We start from the raw sequence: 19,742 nt of genomic DNA on the forward strand, positions 1-19,742 counted from the left end.
CCCCTTACATTTAGAATGTGTAGAATGAGTGAAAGTAAAATGAGACGAAAGATACTCAGTGTGAGACATTTAAAAGTTCTAATTCACGGGAGGGAATAAAAAATGTAAAATGAAACATGTGAAACATGCAAAGAAACAACCAAAAGGCAAAAGTTGTATAATATTTAAGCCAATTCACTAAAACTGCTGAGAAAATTTGGGTTGCACGGTGAAGAGCTAAACTCTACATATTCTGTCGGTCGGACATCCGGCCATGCCCATGAACCGGCTGACAATATTGAATATAGCATAGCTGGAGTGAAAACAACATTCAGATTCACTGAACTCTGAGTGTATCACAAGCTATCACACTATTGTGCTAGGTTCGATTCTCTGCAAATAAAAATATGTGATAAGTTGTTTTCACTCCAATATGCATTCAAAAATGGATGTGATGTGGCCCGACCGAGAGATTTAAACGGCCCAGATTTGGTAAAAAATTTTGAAAATCGCTGTTTCGAGAAGTTTGAGCACTTGACGTTTTTCTTTTGAATAAAATAATCATTAAACACATCTAATATCTTAGAAAATATAAAAATATTTTATTTGGCTAATTTGGTTGAGTAATTTTGAAATGACAACCATTTTTAGGAAGTTTTACCTCGTAACAAAAATAAACATAGCGAGACTCATTAATTTGGTAAAATGATCTATCTTGAGATCTAGGTTGTTTTGCCATGTTATCATCATCAATTGCGTTAGGCCCATGAAAGTCAATTCTGAGATTTTCATTATTTCATCAGATTTCATTATTGACCTAAAATGTGTGTTGATTTAAAGCCAAACTCATACATGTGTACATGTTTTTTTGTATGGATAGAGCTAAACAAGCTCCAAGTACTTGTAAAGAAAATTCATGATACACAAGACGAACAGGAAGACAAACGGTAGCCGGCCACAGAACTCGGGTAATTCCCAAATGTTTGCAAAATGGAAATAAATGCGACAAAGAAATTTTCACGAAAGGTAGGGAAGTAGAAAAGTTAGAAAAGAGCTTGGTTTTGCTTTCAAGTTATGAATTTATATGTTTTACAAACAAAAATATATGTTTCCAATTGCTAAAACTGGTGAAAACACTGATACTTTGAAAATAATGAATTATTTTGGCATTTTTGAAAATTTGATGCGGGTATTTTTGGTTTCCAAAAAGTGACACGGGCGGGGGACGATAAACTCGGAATCGACTTTCTCGCGCCTTAGGGTTTATCTGACGCTCTCTAAAGCATGAAAGGGTCTTGTTTGGCTAATGTGGTAAAATGATCTAACTTTGAGATAACTCATTTTACCACATTAAATATACGAAAAGTGACAAAAAGTGTCAAGATAGGTTCTGCTATCTTCAGAATGAAGCATGGCGGTGATTTGAGAATGTCACCAATAGAAAGAGCGCCCTCACATTACCCAAGATATCTCAAAATGTCCAAATTTCAACCGTTTTACCAAATCAGGGCCGTGACAGTGCAAGTCCTCCGGTATTGTCCGGGGGCCGTGTCAGTTCAGGCAGTAACAGTTTAATAAATAATTTTATAACACACACTCTGCAGTACTAACACAAGCATGCAAGTTACAAGTGGCAAAACTGCCGTGTGAAATTTGCTCTTAAAAATCGCACATTTTCCGGTGCAATACCATTCATTGGTAACGTTAGTAATCTCAACTTACAGTCATGACAGTGCAGCGATCAGAATCTTGGTCAAAAATCAAGTTACTTCCAATCACGGAATAAAGCAATTCCTATCGATGTAACTTCCGGGGTAACTTGATCACTGACCAAGATTCAGCTTTCTGCCGTGACATTACACACGTACAGATTGGATTAATTGTAATTTGTAAGTATGAATCTGTTGTTTTGTACTTCAGTAGATTGATCTGGAAGAAGCGACTACAAGGCGCCAGGTAACCTAGCTTGGCCGACTCACACAGTAATCTGTTGACAGCTATCCTGTCAATTTGACTTCGACATCTAATTGGGGGGTTAGGTTGACAAGAAAATCACAGAGGTTACCTGGCGCCCTGTACGCCACTTGTGATCTGAACATCATTCACGTTAGTAATCTCAGCAGACACATGATTAATTGTATGACTTTGTTGTTATTTCTGCAGATTGATCTTGACACCATTGATGTTAGTAATCTCAACAGACAATTCCTATTTCACAAGAAACATGTGGGCAAATCTAAATCGCAGGTAAGGACTGCATTTGGGTGTACTTGCACCCCTTGTAAATTTGTGACTATTTTTGCATTTTTCTCAACAAATAATAACACACTGGTAGTGGTAACAAAATTTTGTATATTATAGGGCAAGGAATCCAGTTACTACACTGGAATTTCAGTGACTCAAGACAAGCGGCACGTTATTTATGATAAGAAAAGAGGTACCGCTAGAATGTACATCATTTCTTTTAACATATAATGAACCACTTGTCTTGAATCATTGACATTTCAGTGACGTAACTGGATTCCTTGCCCCTATAATATACATAACTTTTATTACTGGTCAGTGTGTAGTTATTTTTGAGACAAATGCAAAATTAGTCACAAAATTTATCAGAGGGTGTACATGTAGTACCACCTTAATTGGGAGACATGTATATTTGGGAGATTTTAGGGAGACATCTGGGTGAATTTCAGAAACATTTGGGTGTAATTAGGAAACATTTGGGTGTATTTAGGAAACATTTGGGTGTATTTAGGAAACATTTGGGTGTAGTTAGGAAACATTTGGGTGTATTTAGGAAACATTTGGGTGTACTTGGGAGACATTTCAGTGTATTTGAGAGACATTTGGATGTATTTTGGAAGATATTTTGGTGTATTTGGCACAGAATTAGAGAAGGAGAAGGGACTCGACCGCCATCTTGATACAGGCCTGGAGCAAAAATTGGGGGTATTCGGTTTCCCTCGGAATGCGTTTGAGGCATTCGTTGTCATGTAAGCGCGACATGGATGTTGGGCGCATTTTAGAGACACTCTTGATGCGACCTGCATGCGATTACCAAGACGCCTAAGATGAGACTCGGAGTTGTTTTCATTCGTCTTCGTGCACCTTCGGCAAGGACCTGAATACTCCCAGTTTTCTCCCCATAGCTGACGGCGCGATTGTACGTAGCGGTATAGGGAGTCCCGGTTCTCTTTCTCAAATACTGTGGTATTTGGAGACATTTGGGTGTATTTGGGAGATATTTCGGTCACATAATTTTTGCCGATTTTAAACTACATCACAGCTCCTATTTCACAAGAAACATGGGGCAAATCTAAATTGCAGATAAGGACTGTAACAGTGGGTGTATTTGGGAGATATTAGGGATACATTTGGGAAACATTTGTGTGTATTTGGGAGATATTTGTGTGTATTTGGGAGACATGTAACTACTGTACTTCACTTGTCATTAAAATAAATCCACAATTTTGAGTTTTTGTACATGATACATTGTAGACCTATAAGAACATTGCAGGGCATTTTATTTTCGCAGTACTTTCTTACCTGTGTTGATTGTAGTCTACTTCATAGCCCCTTTTGAAATTCATAACTCATCTCACAATGATTATAAGTTAAGAACGAGAACCGCTCCCATCCAGAAACTGCAGTGCCTGAGAAAAAAGTGTCCAAAGACTTAAGATACCATATAAATATAAACAGTGGCGGCACCATGAATTTTTTTCGGGGGACATGGGGGGGGGGGCCAAAGTGAATTTTATGGGGGGAAAAGTCAAACAAATTTTAAACAAAATTGCCGCAAAAAGTGGAAATTTACGTAATTTTGGGTTTTGCCTCAAAAGATGGGGGAGGGGCAAACTGGGGATGCAAGAAAAATATTTGGGGGGAAAATGCCCTCCTTGCCCCCCCCCCCCCCCAGCGCCGCCACAAGAACTATGCACTCTTACTGGCTGTGATACTACCTCATAAGACATATAGATCTGCTAATATAATACCTGCTTTATGTTATGAAACTGTACCCCAGGATAGCAGTATTGAGTGTTAACCAACTTGGAATTAATGTGATGCAGTAAACCGTTCCCTTTATCTTGTCTCTACGCAAACTTCCCTTTCAGGTTGCCAAGGAGAGTGCTCAAATGTTTAACCCGAAAGCCAAAATAGAAGCTAGACATGACAGTGTTACTAAGTAAGTATTAACCCCATGAGAACTACCTGCCGATTGGCCAAAATGAAAATTGTGTCCAATTTTGAACCAATTAGTCTAAGAAAGATAATGGATTTTTTGGCTTAACCTAGAACTAATTGCAACCAAAGGTTTTTCTTCACAATGCATTTCAGTGAAGTACCCTTTGTGACATACTAAAAGTCCAAAAAAATCCAAGTTGCGGAAATATGCCTAATTTGCATAAATTCAAAATGGCCGACATTGGATGGAGTTTCGACCATATCTCGAGATCTGCGGCTCATAAAAGAAAAATTTTGGTGGCTTCACCTACAAGGGCTATGAATACACATATAACATTATAATTAACATGGAGTGTTGGGTTCAACCCTAATTTGCATAAATTCAAAATGGCCACCATTTTAATGCATTTTTCACTACATCTGGAGCCCTTGATTCAGGTCCGATATGCATAATCCAAAATGGCACTTTTGCACCGAATACATGACCACATGGACATGGTCAAATTAGTTACAGCAAGGCATGTCAGGTGTATGTCGACTACATGTATGAGATATGCTAGTTCCACAATTGTTTTTGACCAACCTATCATCAGGGATGACACACATCTCCGACGGTACGGAGGAGCTTAAGGAATGTAATACAGTTTAATGAAGACATGGTGCATTAACAAGCAATGATTAATAAACCATCTCAGTGAGAAACTGGAGAAAGGTGGTTGCATGATAATCCATGCAAGAGGGGAAGCTGATCTTCTGATAGTCAAGACTGCTGTGAAGTCTGCAAAGTCAACAGATACCGTCCTCGTAGGTGATTACACCGATCTGTTGGTGCTTCTTATCTACCATGTTGAGGTGAACGGCAAAAGCATATATTATACATGGAACCTGAAGCAAAGTCAACTGCAAAAAAGAGATTGTGGGACATTAAGCAGCTGAAAACAACATCGGTTACAAACGTAAGTCGGACAATACTATTTGTCCATGCCTTTTTGAGTTGCAATTCCACTTCATGGGTATTTGGGCAAAGAGCTTGCTCTGAAGAACAAGCGGACCTGTTTAACACACTAAACTCAGGACGAGAAAGCTGACATTGCCAGAACTGGAGAGAAGGTTTTCGTGTCATTATATGAGGGAAGCATAACAGCAAGCCTGGGTGAACTTATATACAGATAATTTTGTGCTAAGGTTGCATCTTGCCCCATCCCAGTAGAGGCTCAATCATTGCCAGCAACATCGTCAGCAGTAAAATACCAGTCTTCTTGTGTACTACCAGATTATTGAGTGGAAAGAGCAGTCAACAGGTCTTTCACCAGAAGACTGAGGTTGGAATGTACAAAATAGAAAATATGTCTCATAACTCACTGACCAGTACCAAAAACCTGCACCACAAGAACTTTCGGAGGTCATCAAATGTGGATGCAAGACAGACTGTTCAACACGTCGGTGCTCTGGCACTCAGTACATTATTATTATTATTATTTATTCTTTCTTTATTGAGGGTTATACTGCTTCAGTGACAAGCACTGCTTTTCAAGCAGGCCCTCATTGATACATCATACATGTTATATAGCAACAAAATATATTACGATACACAATATTTACAAAGTATCATACAGTATTTACAATGTATTTACAATATATTACAAATAAGTATAATGGTATCATCAACTACAAGATAATTATAAATACCATGATTCAAAATACAGAAATACAATAATTATATTTATATATAAAAAATCAAGCAAGTAAGTGAATAAAATATAGATAAAGACAGGCCTAAATTTCTTTAATTTTTGATTGAAATTGCCCTAAAATCATATTTTCCATCTGAGCTCTTACTGTCGGTGGCAAAGAATTCCATGCATAGGCTGCCCTGACATGAAAAGTACGTTGACCTGAATTTGATTTAAATGTTGGTACAATCAATGTATTAGAAGTATGATTTCTAGTTATATGATTATGGTTATCATGAACAAAATCAAATTGAGAAGATAAGTATGATGGATATTCATTCTTTAAACATTTGAAAACAGTCATTAATAGAGTATTATGCCATCTTTGATCAAGTTTAACCCACTGCAATGTATTCATTAAATCATTAGTAGGTGTCCTTATATCTGCTGAGAGAATTATTCTAGCTAAATTATTATGAAGTACCTGAAGCCTATTATGGTACTCTACGCTAAAATTTGACCAGACCATGCTTCCATAATCAAAGTGGGGAATAACAAGAGCATTGGATAACATTACAGTGGTTTTGTATGGAAGGAAATATTTAATACGTTTTATTATGCCAGTTCTTTTGGAAATAGTTTTACTAACATTATCGACATGAGCTGACCAAGACAGCTTGCTATCAAATTTCACACCTAGATATTTAAACTCATCTACTCTTTCAATATCATTGTTGTTATATATTAAATGTACATTGTTGAACTTTTCAAGCATTTTGTTTGTACCAAAGATCATAAACTTAGTCTTTTCAACGTTTAAAGTGAGTTTGTTTACTTTGAACCATTCAGCTACCCTACTTAGACATGACTCCATTTGAATTTTAAGATCAGATTCATTTTTAGCTTTACACATTAAAGAGGTATCATCTGCATACATTACAGTTTTACATTCAGACACAGCATTAGGTAAACAGTTAACAAAAATTATAAACAGTAAAGAAACTAAAATTGAGCCCTGAGGAATACCAATATCAATTGGCCTAAAGTCAGAAAAAGTTGCGTTAACATTAACAGTTTGTTCTCTGTTGTTTAAGTATGATTTAAACCATAATAATTCATCCCCACATACCCCATATTGTTTAAGTTTCCTAATCAGAATATCATGATTTACAGTATCAAATGCTTTCTTTAAGTCTATAAATAAAACGCCTGTAGCATAACCTGTATCCATATTCTTTAAAATGTAATCTTGAACATCTAGAAGGGTTGTTGTTGTGGAATGATTCGGACGAAATCCTGATTGAGCATTTGATAATAGTCCTACATTACTCATATATTCATATAATTGATCATGAACAGCTCTTTCAATGATCTTTGATACAATTGGTAATACAGAGATAGGTCTATAGCTACTAACATTAGTTTTATCACCCGATTTAAATATTGGAGTTACTTTAGCCTTCTTCCATGCATCAGGAAAAGTAGACCCATTCAAAGACATGTTGCAAATATGAACAAGGCATTTTGAGATGAAAGGCGCAGCCAACTTTAATAACCTTACATTGAATGGATCTAATCCTGATGATTTACAATTTTGCATTTTACTTATTTGTTTAAGAACAAATTCATTAGATATTGCTCTAAAACTAAATTTGTTTACACTATGATTTTGATGAGAACATACAGTATTAAACATGTCTTATGCATGTCTCATTGTCTCATTAGAGCATGTCTTATGCTATAGTATATCATGTGCCAATTCCACACGGCCGGAAGTTGAACTTGCAGAAAACGATTCCAGTTCTTAGGACTGTTACGGGATGTTTTTGCATAAAGTCAAACCATTCAGTGTGAGTATCAAATTACACGCACTTTAATGAGCAAAATTATGATGCATTAAACAGTAGGGATTCAAAGTTTCCATTTGGCGGCCATTTTGGATTTTGCCAGTAAGACCTTATCCTAATGTCCCAAATGATTATACTGTTATATTTACATTCATTACATTCATCGCCCTGACAAACATTGATACTAGACAGATAATTTTTCTTTAACTAACTCCAGATCCCAAAATATAGAAAGATCCATCAAAATGGCGGCCATTTTGAATTTATGCAAATTTGGCATAAACCACACATCCCTTATTACTCTTACTGTCATATTTGGACTTATAGCCTTTGAAAACATGGGTGTCAGAACCATAATATATCACAATGGCGGCCATTTTGAATTTATGCAAATTAGACATATTTCCGCAACTCGGATTTTTTTGGACTTTTAGTATGTCATTTTGGGTACATTAACAAAATGCATTGTGCTAAAAAACCTTTGGTTGCAATTAGTTCTAGGTTAAACGTCAATTTTCTTGGACTAAATCAAGGAGGGTATTAATAAGATCATCTGCAAATGCAAGTTTGACCATAAATAGTTAAAAGCCTAGTCATAATTGGCAATTGAAATGAGCATTTTAAGTTATCAACCAATCAGAAATGCTGTTAGATGACCAGTAGTGTCCAGAGGGTTAAAATAGGCTATTTGAAATCCAACATGATTTTAATCTTCCACACAGGGAGTGTTAATTTCAAATGGGGTTTACCTGAGTCCATTTGAAATCTACACCCCCTAGATGTAAGAGGTAAATATCATGTCTTCCAGGTGTACAGTAATAAATACTTAAACTGAAATAGCCTGTTATACATGAAAAAGTACTATTATGAGAGGCGACAGACACTCTGATTGCAACACTGAGGACAGAGCTGGACCTATTATGAGTCATGCATGACGTAAATGGATTAAAATATTTTTTAAACTACGACGTCACCACATCTGATGTCACAACATCACAATCAGATGCCTGACGCAAGTCTGATTGCTTTCGGACGCAACATAGCAAAGTAAGTTGCAAATTTTAGTTCCAGTATTAGATTTAATTTACAAAATAATGTTTTGAACTTCTGGATGAATAATCTACACCAAGGTTTAATGCTAATTCTTCTTTCAGTCCAGAATATAATCGTGAGTTCTTCAGACAATTCAATATCGTCATGAACGCACTGGATAATAGAGGTGAGTACTAAATTTTTGGGAGACATTTGGGTGTATTTGGGCGACATATGGGTGTATTTGGAAGGCATGTGTGTATGTTTGGGAGACGGTGTATTTGGGAGATATGTGGATGTATTTGGAAGACATTTGAGTGTATTTGGGAGACATTTGGGAGGCATTTGGGTGTATTTGGAAAACATTTGGGTGTATTTGGAAGTCATTTGGGTGTATTTTGACATTTGGGTGTATTTGGAAGAAATTTGGGTGTATTTGAATGACATATCAAGCTTATTTTTCAAGCTGTACTTGTACCATCATGCATCATGAACCAGAGTGTAGACTAGTGGGGATTACGAGCCAAGGGTGTGTAATATCGCGCTAGGCGGCAATGTTGTGAGAAAGTATTAATTACCGCGATGCAATAACTCTCATTGCTAAATCGATGACCCCACGATAAACTATGGAATCAACAACTCCCAAATGAAAACTGAATAAATTCGCCAATTTGGCAATAATATTTGTAGTCAAATTTTACCTAAAATGTAATGAAGCACTTGTGATCGAAAATGACATAATTACTACAATTTGTTTGCATCTTAAAATTTATTACGATATGATCAATATTATGATAAATTTTGCCACGATATCGCGACATGGAAAACCTGGCGATGCCCACCCTTAAATAGAGCCAAATTTGTTTCATCTTTCAATTGACTGTGGATGTTTGGTCGGTTCATATAATTTATGAACTATCAATTTTAAATAATATAATTGGATGTTGTGGATTGGGATAACATTTAATACTGTTAAGATTTGCCTAATTGCAAATATGGGCTCCCAAGAAATAACTGGAATTTTAGGCTCAAATTAAAAGTGCCCTCCCGTAAAAATCCCACCAGCAAATAAGGGCTTCGAGCCGTAATTCTCATTTGGATTTCCAGAGGAAGGAGCTCTATGTATACATGTGAAATTTACCCTAAAGCAAAGAAGCCCATGTGCACCAACAGGCGAATCTTTATGGTACTTGCAGTTAATATATTGACTTCTAAGATTTGACCATTAGTTGTGATTAAAGGAGATTTTTTTTCGTATTGTGTTTTGTAATCACAATGAGGCCTATGTCAAAATAATTTAAATCTAATTCCCAAGTTTTGAGGTAAATTGCACTACATTTGATATTAGAAGTAAAACCTGTTTCGCAACGGCCCATAGAGCGGTATGTGTGGTAACTCATAATTGGGGATGAGGCTATCATTTTTTCGATTCTAACATCCAAACAGAATAAATTTCACCAGGATTATGAGAAAAATATAACCTTTCTTCTGATATTCCATTGTGATAGGAAGAAGTGTGGAGGATGAGGCTGTCGATCAGGTCACCCATCTTTAATTATAGTTTGTTCGGCTTATATAAGGTGGAAATTACTGTGCGAGTCCATAAAGTCCCAACTCACGCTCGCGTAAAATCACATAAGCGTGCGCCAGTCACACATTAAGCAACTGATGACTAGCGTAAGCATTGCGCCCAACTGCATGCATGCTATTCTATATCCATACACGCCTTTAATAATAATAATAACAATACACTGCATTTAGAACGCTATACACAAAAGTACCATAGCGTGTACAAATATCATAAAACATAATACATAATACAAAATACATCAGAATAAATATGATTTCAACAGTCTCTTGAAAGAATCAATGGATGGAGCTGATCTGATTGCAATGGTTCATTCCAGGCTTGGGCAGCAATGATGTGAAATTGCTTTTCACCAAAGGCAGTGATACTTTCTTTGGGAACTGCCAAGCGAGTGGTATCACCCGATGACACGGTGCTCTGAGTCTTATTTTTGCCGCCTTTATATAACTATAAGTTTCGAACAAAATGGAGTGAATAGTTCATTAATAGGAGGTATTGAAGCAGCGAGGACGGTTGATATTTGGTTGCAGTGCCTTAGCAATTGAACTAACTTGACTGATTTATATTTTATTTGTGTTTAGCTGCTAGGAACCATGTGAACAGAATGTGTCTAGCGGCTGATGTCCCTCTTGTAGAAAGTGGCACTGCTGGTTATCTTGGACAAGTCACGGTCATCAAAAAGGTAAGAAGTAAAACTTGCCTCCACAGTGTGAAACAATTCTAAATGATTTGGGAGACATTTGGATGTATTTGGGAGACATTTGGATGTAATTGGGAGACATTTGGTTATATTTAGGAGACATTTGGGAGCCAAAATTTCTTTATATTTGGGTTTTGTTGTCTCCATAGCGTGAAATAATTCTAAATGATTTGTGAGACATTTGGCTGTATTTGGGAGATAAAATTGTGTATTTGGGAGACATTTAGATGTATTTAGGAAAAGGGAGACAAAATTGGTGTGTGAGACACCTGGGTGTATTTGGCCTATCATGCCTACAATCCGAAACACTCAGGTTTTTGTCCTCAACGGTTTTTTATGGCATAATTGTAGTCTAGGAAATTACAAAGATAAAGCATCTGTTTGGGAAATTAGGTCCTGTCTTAGGGGTGTATGGATTTCAACTAGAATAGCCCATTTGTATGTGTATTGTTTATTTCAGGGTCTGACAGAATGTTACGAGTGTCAACCAAAACCAACTCAGAAGACCTTCCCTGGTTGTACTATTAGAAACACACCATCTGAACCTATACATTGTATTGTATGGGCAAAACACTTATTCAAGTAAGTGAATGATTTTTGTTCCTGCCGAATAAAGTTCAAGAGGAGACTATGAAATGAGCTCTTGTGTGTAGGGGTGTGTGTGACAAAAATTTCTACCCTGCATTTTGGTAGCTATTTCCTCTACAACCCCTTTGGGCAATTGTAACACCCAAAACTTTTTGTGTCATTCAAGAAAGCAAGTGGCTTTTGGTCCAAGGACTCTACAAATCCGCAAATAAAAAAGAAAAATGATGCGACATTAGAAAATCAATATTGGATTGGGGTGGACAAAAGTCATTATGGTTCAGCTCCAGTATAATCCCATATTGACGAAGATGGATAGTTACATATATGCATATATACAGGATTGAATAGTAATTATAATAGTTCAACTGTTATTTATTGATTAACGCGGCTGTGTACTCTAGACATTGTTTCTTTCGCAAAATTTGATATGTTTGTACTTTGTTATGTTTTTTATAACTACAAGGAATGAAAATCCAGATTTGTAAACTCCAACTGCAATATTTTAAGGATTTTATTTCACTATTCCACTCGTGTCTGAAATTGAAAAGGAAAGAAAATCTTTGTTGAACCAGCAGAGTACACGCGCGCAACAACGCATCGCGTTGCGTATCGCGCAATTTGTTAACACACAAATATGCGACGCTTGTCTGCATGCGCGGCGCATCTTATGGAAACACCACGGAAGCACTGATTTCACAAAAACCTAGTGGTCAAATGGCTCTGTTTTAGCTAATAAAATGTTGGTTTTTTCAAGTTCTTTCCCCTATTTCAATGTCAAGTTATGAATGGATTTCGCTCAAACTTCTCAAGGGGCTGTGGATTTACCCGATGTTCACGTAATATAAGATACAAAAACGAAAACTGCCGCATTCTCCTGTGAGATTCGATGAAAGTGCAAAATGTGACCACTTTAACTTCAACGGCCATTATTTCAATATTCATTTTCTCGGTAAAATGACGATTTAGGTACACGATAACTCAATAAATAGAGCATCTATAGGTAAGCAAATATGATCATTGTAAAAAGCATGATCGACTCAAGAAACGGTTTTCTCATTTTTTTATATTTTGGTCTATTTCCGATTTTAGGCATCATTTTGTGCAAATAGGTCTTTGTGAATTTTAAAAAGTTCAGTTTGATGCCTTATATGGTCAATATCTCAAAAAATAAGGCCAATATCAAAAAAACAAAAAAAAAACGATTTTGGAATGGAGCCTCAAGATTGATCTAAAAACAAAATAAAATATTTTGGAAAGAGTGTTTTTTTGTTATGATGTACCTAACAAATATTGCCAAAAACTCACTTTTTTGTGATTTTCTTCAGAATTGTTGTTTTTACCCCAAATCTGTATGTATATTAAGATTTTATTGATGTCTTGCCTTCATAAAAATGTATACTTTTATATGTCTTGCGCGAATAATTATAAAGTTATTGCACTTTTACTACATGCATGTCTGAGAGTACACAGCCTCCTTAAATAAACCTCTTTTTAATAAGTACTTTCAAGGATTAGGAAGTCCACTTAGTCCCGCAATCAAATACTATGAAATTAAGAATTCCAAAATTTGATTTTTTATGGGAATGTCATCTTTAAAGGCCTATTTTACTCAAAAACATGTCTGGCGACTTGTTCCGGGTTTTGTTGGTGCAGGACATTTTCCTAAACCAGCTTACTTATATTCCCATTTGATTACAGCCAGTTATTTGGTGAAGAAGACCCAGACCAGGACGTATCTCCAGACACAGCCGACCCAGAGGCAGCGGGAGATGCTGGCCAATCAGCAGCCACTTCAACAGCTTCCACTAATGATAATGCAGCTGGTGGCGTGGAGAGAACATCCACAAGGACTTGGGCAGAGTCTACGGATTATAACCCACAGAAACTATTTAAGAAGGTATCAAGCAGAGAAGACATCTTTCACTTCCCACAATGCATTTCTTCCATTTCAATTTTCTGTACTGATTTGCTATCAAGTGCAATCGATAGTGACAAAAAGTACCTCAGTGAACAGAGCACATCCAGATCTTGCAAATATGTTTGTTTCTTGACAATCGACCCATGTTTAGCCAATCTCAAAAGATTTTTTGATACTTATTAACACTAAGATGTATTTTATCACTAGAAACTGATAAAAAACAACTTTTTGATATACCTTCCAATTTTTTCTTGATTTAAAAATCACTATTTCACTCTTTCCAACTCTAAAAAGTCACATAGCTCAAGACAGCTGAGAATTGGCAGGGAAACGTGTGCGAATGCAAAAAATTGTGATGATGCACATGATTTGTATCCTGCAGCTTTGCGCAAACCTGCGTGTATGTCCTATGCAGTCAAGTTGCACTCGGTATTTTCTTAACGCCAGGAAACATGTGTTAACAATTCAGATTTGCAGTCGAAATGCCGCTCAGATTTTTAATTAATAGCATACTAGGATCAGTTAGTGTAACATATTGCCTAAACAGGAACTCTTAAGGGTCAGTTTCTTGAAGCATGGCTAGTGATCAGGCTTCTTAGACATCAGGTTTAAGCCCATTTAGTCCTATATACCAGTGCTTACAATTTCACATTGAACATCACCTAGAAAGATAAATCAATAAAATGGATCACATTTTTAGGGCTAGCCTTGTGGCTTGGGAAACCTGACCACTGGCCAAGCTTTGAGAAATCGGACCTAATTGGCATCTTTGACTCCTAACATTGAATCCTTTATATATATTTTCCTTGTGTGTCTCACAGTTGTTTCATGATGATGTGAAGTATCTTCTCTCAATGGATAAATTGTGGAAGAAGCGAAGACCTCCAACTCCTCTAGACTGGGACAATTTGCCACAATCAGGTGAGTGACACTGCATTGGGCTATTTCAGTTGAAATCCATAACCCTCTGTGGAAGACATGACCTTCATCTTCCACACAGGGAGTGTGAATTTTGAAATGGAGTCACCCATTCAAGGTTGTCTGCTCCAAAATGGGCTATTCAATTTATGGGAATGAGTCATGTGTCGACAAAGGGCGAAAATGAATTTTCCCAATATTTCTAAAGAGGACATTTAAAACTTTCAGAAACTGAAAACTCCATGCTGATATGACTTTTCTTTGCAAAGTTACATTAATTTATCAATCGTTGAAAACAATATAAAAACAAAAGAATTTTACGCTTTCTTTGCCAATATCTCAAAATCAATATTAGCGACATCTGACTCATTTCCCATACTTAAAGCCACGATTTCTCTGTGTTACAAAATTTAAAATCTGTGTTACAATTGGACGATTTCCGTGATTTTCCGTTTTCCACCATAAAGCACCTTTTACTGAAGTATGGCTAGCATCTTGCATCATTATAAGCCTAACTAATGCTATAATGGATTGTCTAATGGTTGATTACTACTAAATAATCACTTTTCTTTGGTTTTTTTGCAGATCAACACAAAAGTTAGACATTTACAAATTTTTTCACTATTTTGTGGTATTTTCAAATTTCCGTGAGCAAACCCCAAATTCTGTGAATTTGTCCGTTTTTCCGTATCACAGAGAAATTGTGGCTTTACTCATACTCATCAGACTCATATAGAGAAACTAACAAGATAGTAATATGAAATAAAGAAGGGGAGCAAAGAAAAATTTGGCTGAAGCGGGATTCAACTGGCGACCATTGGTTTGCGAGAATAGTGCTCCTACCATCTCAGCTATCCAGCCCTATAATGGATGGCAATCCCAATTCCCAATATCTTTGATTAAAACATTTTGGTATTTGCTGATGTATCTTTTTCATCTCCCTAAGCCAAGGAATGTACAAGTTACTTGCAGTGTTTTTTTGTAACATATATCTTGATGGTGTGTTTCCATAGAATCTAACCAGACTGATGCAGCCTCATTGATCAAGGACCAAAGACTGTGGGATATGCAGGAATGTGTGAGTCATTTCAAAGACAGTCTGGAGAGTCTAAAACAACAGTATAGACAGAGAGGTGAATTAGCTTGGGATAAGGTGAGTAAATCCTTACCAGGCATGGGATTTTCCAGTGGAAACACTGGAACCAGTCTGTTTTGATGTCATAATTTCCGCAGTTTTATTTATTTTCAACCCAATTCCAGGTGTTTTTGTCCAATTTTACGGGCTTTTTCAGCTTTTTCATAAATGCGTAGTCCCATGCCTGCTTACACAATGTAGTCACCCTGAGTGCAATTTCAGCAATGTCTTGTGAAATTTTTTACTTCATGCAAATGTTTGAAATGGGATTGTTCTCTCACCATAAGGGTCGGAATTTGCGCGATTGTGTTATTTTTCGCCAAAACTTGCATTTTTTTATGTCCACTGCACTCTTCAACAACAAAAAATTCGAGGGAAGCTTATAATTAAAAAAATTTGGCCAAAATACATGCAAAATACATTGTATATCTTTCTTTGGGGTTCAATATGCAACTAAGTCAATCATATTTTTACATCAAAATGAACTAACAGATGCCATTTTGTCCCATATGTACCGATAAATCCTTCCATTCTACATCAGGAGCACCATCCACATCAAGGAGGAACCAAAAGTGAGATGAACATAGTGTTTTTTGCTTAGCACTTTTTTTAATAAAATACTGGTTGGTTTTTTACTGTCATCTTAAATCTTCCATAACTCCGACCCGTAAATTATCCTCTTCTTACCCCAAAAAGTACTGTCCAGTTCTTAAATATGATATAATTGAAACTTGCACACATACATGTTACTACTGGTATATAGAATTCTTATTGTGCAAATCATACAGTGAAGGACAAAGATGTTGTTCTGTAGTGAGCTAAGCCCGGAAGTTGACAAAGGTCTGGGGGCACCAAGGCCAAAATTGGAAAAGGGCAGGCAATGGCGATGGTGGCCTCCCTGAAATTCGAGAACAGACCGCGTACCAGCAGTCATAGTTTCAGCATCACCCGATAATAAGGGCTGGTTGCACAATGAAATGAGACAGGCAAAACTGCTACGCACGCACTTAACCGCATATTTTTACGGTCTATCGCATAATCGCGAAGGCACACAAAGAATTGCGTATATGCGAAGGCACGCAATGCTGGCGTGATTGTTATAGACATGAAACAATTGACCTAATGAATATGCAAGAATTCACAGCTTACTATACACTGGGACTTTGACTGTTGATACATGGTCTGTAGTAGTCTGTGGATGATGCAGCCATGGACTTTGTGACATGTACAGCTAACTTCCAATCCTATATATATCTTTGTTTTTTTCTCTTCAGGATGATGATGCAGCCATGGACTTTGTAACATGTACGGCTAACTTCCGATCCTATATATTTGGTATTCCTACAAAAACAAGGTTTGATGTCAAATGTAAGTACAGCAATCTGCCTTGTCATTTCCTGTGGGCTATTCCAGTTGAAATCCACACACCCCAGGAAGACATGACCCTAATCTCCAACACAGGAGGGGTAGATTGCAAATGAAGTCACCCATTCAGGTAGCCCCAATTGAAATTTTGAAATATTATGTAACTTATCATACCCTGTTGAAAACTATCATGCGTAACACGGAAGTGAATACAACCATGCCAACTCACTTGAGATGTGTTTTAGTTTCAAATATACGATATACATGTACGATCACAGTTGGATTGTGTGCAGCTGTTGAAAGCAGTGTTCATTCAATTGAAATTTCTACTGTAGTATAGCCTCTTTCACAACACCATACACTAATGAATTTATTTCAATTTAATTCGCGAATCTGAGGTTCTCGCGAAATTAAATTGCTCGCGAAATTTACTTGTTTTACAGTATTATTTGTTATTGATCATATTGCAGCCATGGCAGGCAACATTATACCAGCGATAGCTACTATTATATCACTCATACATAAATTCTAGACAGTTCATTGGTTGATTACCATTTATCATTTTTACCATCACCCTCTCCGTGTGATAGTCTTTACCATCATAGTGCTCTGCCGTAGTGCGCCTGCACCAAGCCGTGCGATGACTCTTGGACTGGCCGATTTAGTTATGGGGTGGACCCCAAAATGTGAAGTATATCACGGCAAAACATGGTGTTATGTTGGTGAAAAAATGTATTTCCTACCTGAAATAGTATTTTAGTAATAGAATTATGCATGAGTGATATAAAGAAATATTAACTGTCTTAAATTAGTGTAATGGTGAAATATAATCACTGGCGAAGATGTATTGTTCCATTCCACTCGCCGTTCGGCTCGTGGAATGGAACAATCCCGTCTTTCACCACGTGATTATATTTCGACCATCACACTCATAGACAGTTAATATTTGTATACTAATGCCGTTATAGCAGGCCTGATTGTAATGGAAGGACTCAAAGTCTTATCTAGACTGCTGCCCTCATTCGTCAACCTTCTGGATTGACGACTGAGAAAACTATGTGGAAAAAATGGCAGACTTTTGCAACCAGATTCTGGTTGCACATGAATATTAAGCAGGTTGCAAACTGAGACTGCGCAGTTGTGTCCAAAACCGAGTTTGTTGTTTTTAGACCTTCAGAGTGTGATCTTGTCACAACGGCATAGTACACACGGCGCGGTACACAGGCGCCGCTATAGTCAGTTGCGCTATGACGCATTAACCAAAGTCGCAAGGGAATATTTTCATGAGTCCGCCACAATATGAACTTCAAGATAATCAGTCGTCAGCACGAAGCATAACACAGTACATGCGCAGTGTAGACGACTGATTGAAATTAGTCGTAAGTCTTATCAGGGCATCTAGATAAATGTGTTATTGATCATATATTGATTATTATTTGTTATTGATCATATTACAGCCATGGCAGGTAACATTATACCAGCGATAGCTACTACAAATGCCGTTATAGCAGGCCTGATTGTAATGGAAGGACTCAAGGTCTTATCAGGGCTTCTAGATAAATGTGTTATTGATCATATATTGATTATTATTTGTTATTGATCATATTACAGCCATGGCAGGTAACATTATACCAGCGATAGCTACTACAAATGCTGTTATAGCAGGTCTGATTGTAATGGAAGGACTCAAAGTCTTATCAGGGCATCTAGATAAATGCAAAACAGTAAGTCATTTAATCCTTGCTACTTTTTTCTGTCTCTTTGAAATGTGAGCCATACATTTGTATGCCAATATTGCTGGCACAGCGGACCAAGACTTCATCATAATTGCGCTGTAGTTTGGGGTTGTGGGTTCAAGTCCCTGCGGCGCCAACATGCTGTGCACCCCTGGCCCTATTGCATCTCCCCACCTATGTGAACCAGCTTTATTCAATGCTGGGAAGGTAACAGACTAGCTGTGGAGGAGGTGTGGGTTCAAATCCCTGCGGCGTCAACATGTTGTGCACCCCTATTGCCTCTCCCCACCTATGTGCACCAGCTTTATTCAATGCTGGGAAGGTAACAGACTAGCTGTGGAGGAGGTGTGGGTTCAAATCCCTGCGGCGTCAACATGTTGCGCACCCCTATTGCCTCTCCCCACCTATGTGCACCAGCTTTATTCAATGCTGGGAAGGTAACAGACTAGCTGTGGAGGAGGTGTTGGTTCAAATCCCTGCGGCGTCAACATGTTGTGCACCCCTATTGCCTCTCCCCACCTATGTGCACCAGCTTTATTCAATGCTGGGCTGGGAAGGTAACAGAGCTGGGGAGGAGGTGTGGGTTCAAAGCGCTGCTGTCAACATGTTGTGCACCCCTATTGCCTCTCCCCACCTATGTGCACCAGCTTTATTCAATGCTGGGAAGGTAACAGACTAGCTGTGGAGGAGGTGTGGGTTCAAATCCCTGCGGCGTCAACATGTTGTGCACCCCTATTGCCTCTCCCCACCTATGTGCACCAGCTTTATTCAATGCTGGGAAGGTAACAGACTAGCTGTGGAGGAGGTGTGGGTTCAAATCCCTGCGGCGTCAACATGTTGTGCACCCCTATTGCCTCTCCCTACCTATGTGTACCAGCTTTATTCAATGCTGGGAAGGTAACAGACTAGCTGTGGAGGAGGTGTGGGTTCAAGTCCCTGCGGCGTCAACATGTTGTGCACCCCTATTGCCTCTCCCCACCTATGTGCACCAGCTTTATTCAATGCTGGGAAGGTAACAGACTAGCTGTGGAGGAGGTGTGGGTTCAAATCCCTCCTGCAAGGCGTCAACATGTTGTGC

General features: G+C 37.7%; 1 protein-coding gene across 1 annotated transcript in view; it reads left to right on the forward strand.

The window, feature by feature from the left end:
* Positions 1–19,742, forward strand: part of LOC140146827 (SUMO-activating enzyme subunit 2-like) — a 40,654-nt gene that overhangs the window by 4,727 nt on the left and 16,185 nt on the right. Inside the window, exons 2-11 of the mRNA XM_072168706.1 lie at positions 2,143–2,226; positions 4,095–4,165; positions 8,839–8,903; positions 10,886–10,986; positions 11,465–11,586; positions 13,291–13,489; positions 14,332–14,431; positions 15,442–15,581; positions 16,838–16,931; positions 18,540–18,652. Of these exons, the coding sequence (XP_072024807.1) occupies positions 2,143–2,226; positions 4,095–4,165; positions 8,839–8,903; positions 10,886–10,986; positions 11,465–11,586; positions 13,291–13,489; positions 14,332–14,431; positions 15,442–15,581; positions 16,838–16,931; positions 18,540–18,652 (1,089 nt within the window). The remainder of the gene's footprint in view (positions 1–2,142; positions 2,227–4,094; positions 4,166–8,838; positions 8,904–10,885; positions 10,987–11,464; positions 11,587–13,290; positions 13,490–14,331; positions 14,432–15,441; positions 15,582–16,837; positions 16,932–18,539; positions 18,653–19,742) is intronic.

The sequence above is a fragment of the Amphiura filiformis genome, chromosome 2 (assembly GCF_039555335.1).
Source record: "Amphiura filiformis chromosome 2, Afil_fr2py, whole genome shotgun sequence".
Classification (NCBI taxonomy): domain Eukaryota; kingdom Metazoa; phylum Echinodermata; class Ophiuroidea; order Amphilepidida; family Amphiuridae; genus Amphiura; species Amphiura filiformis.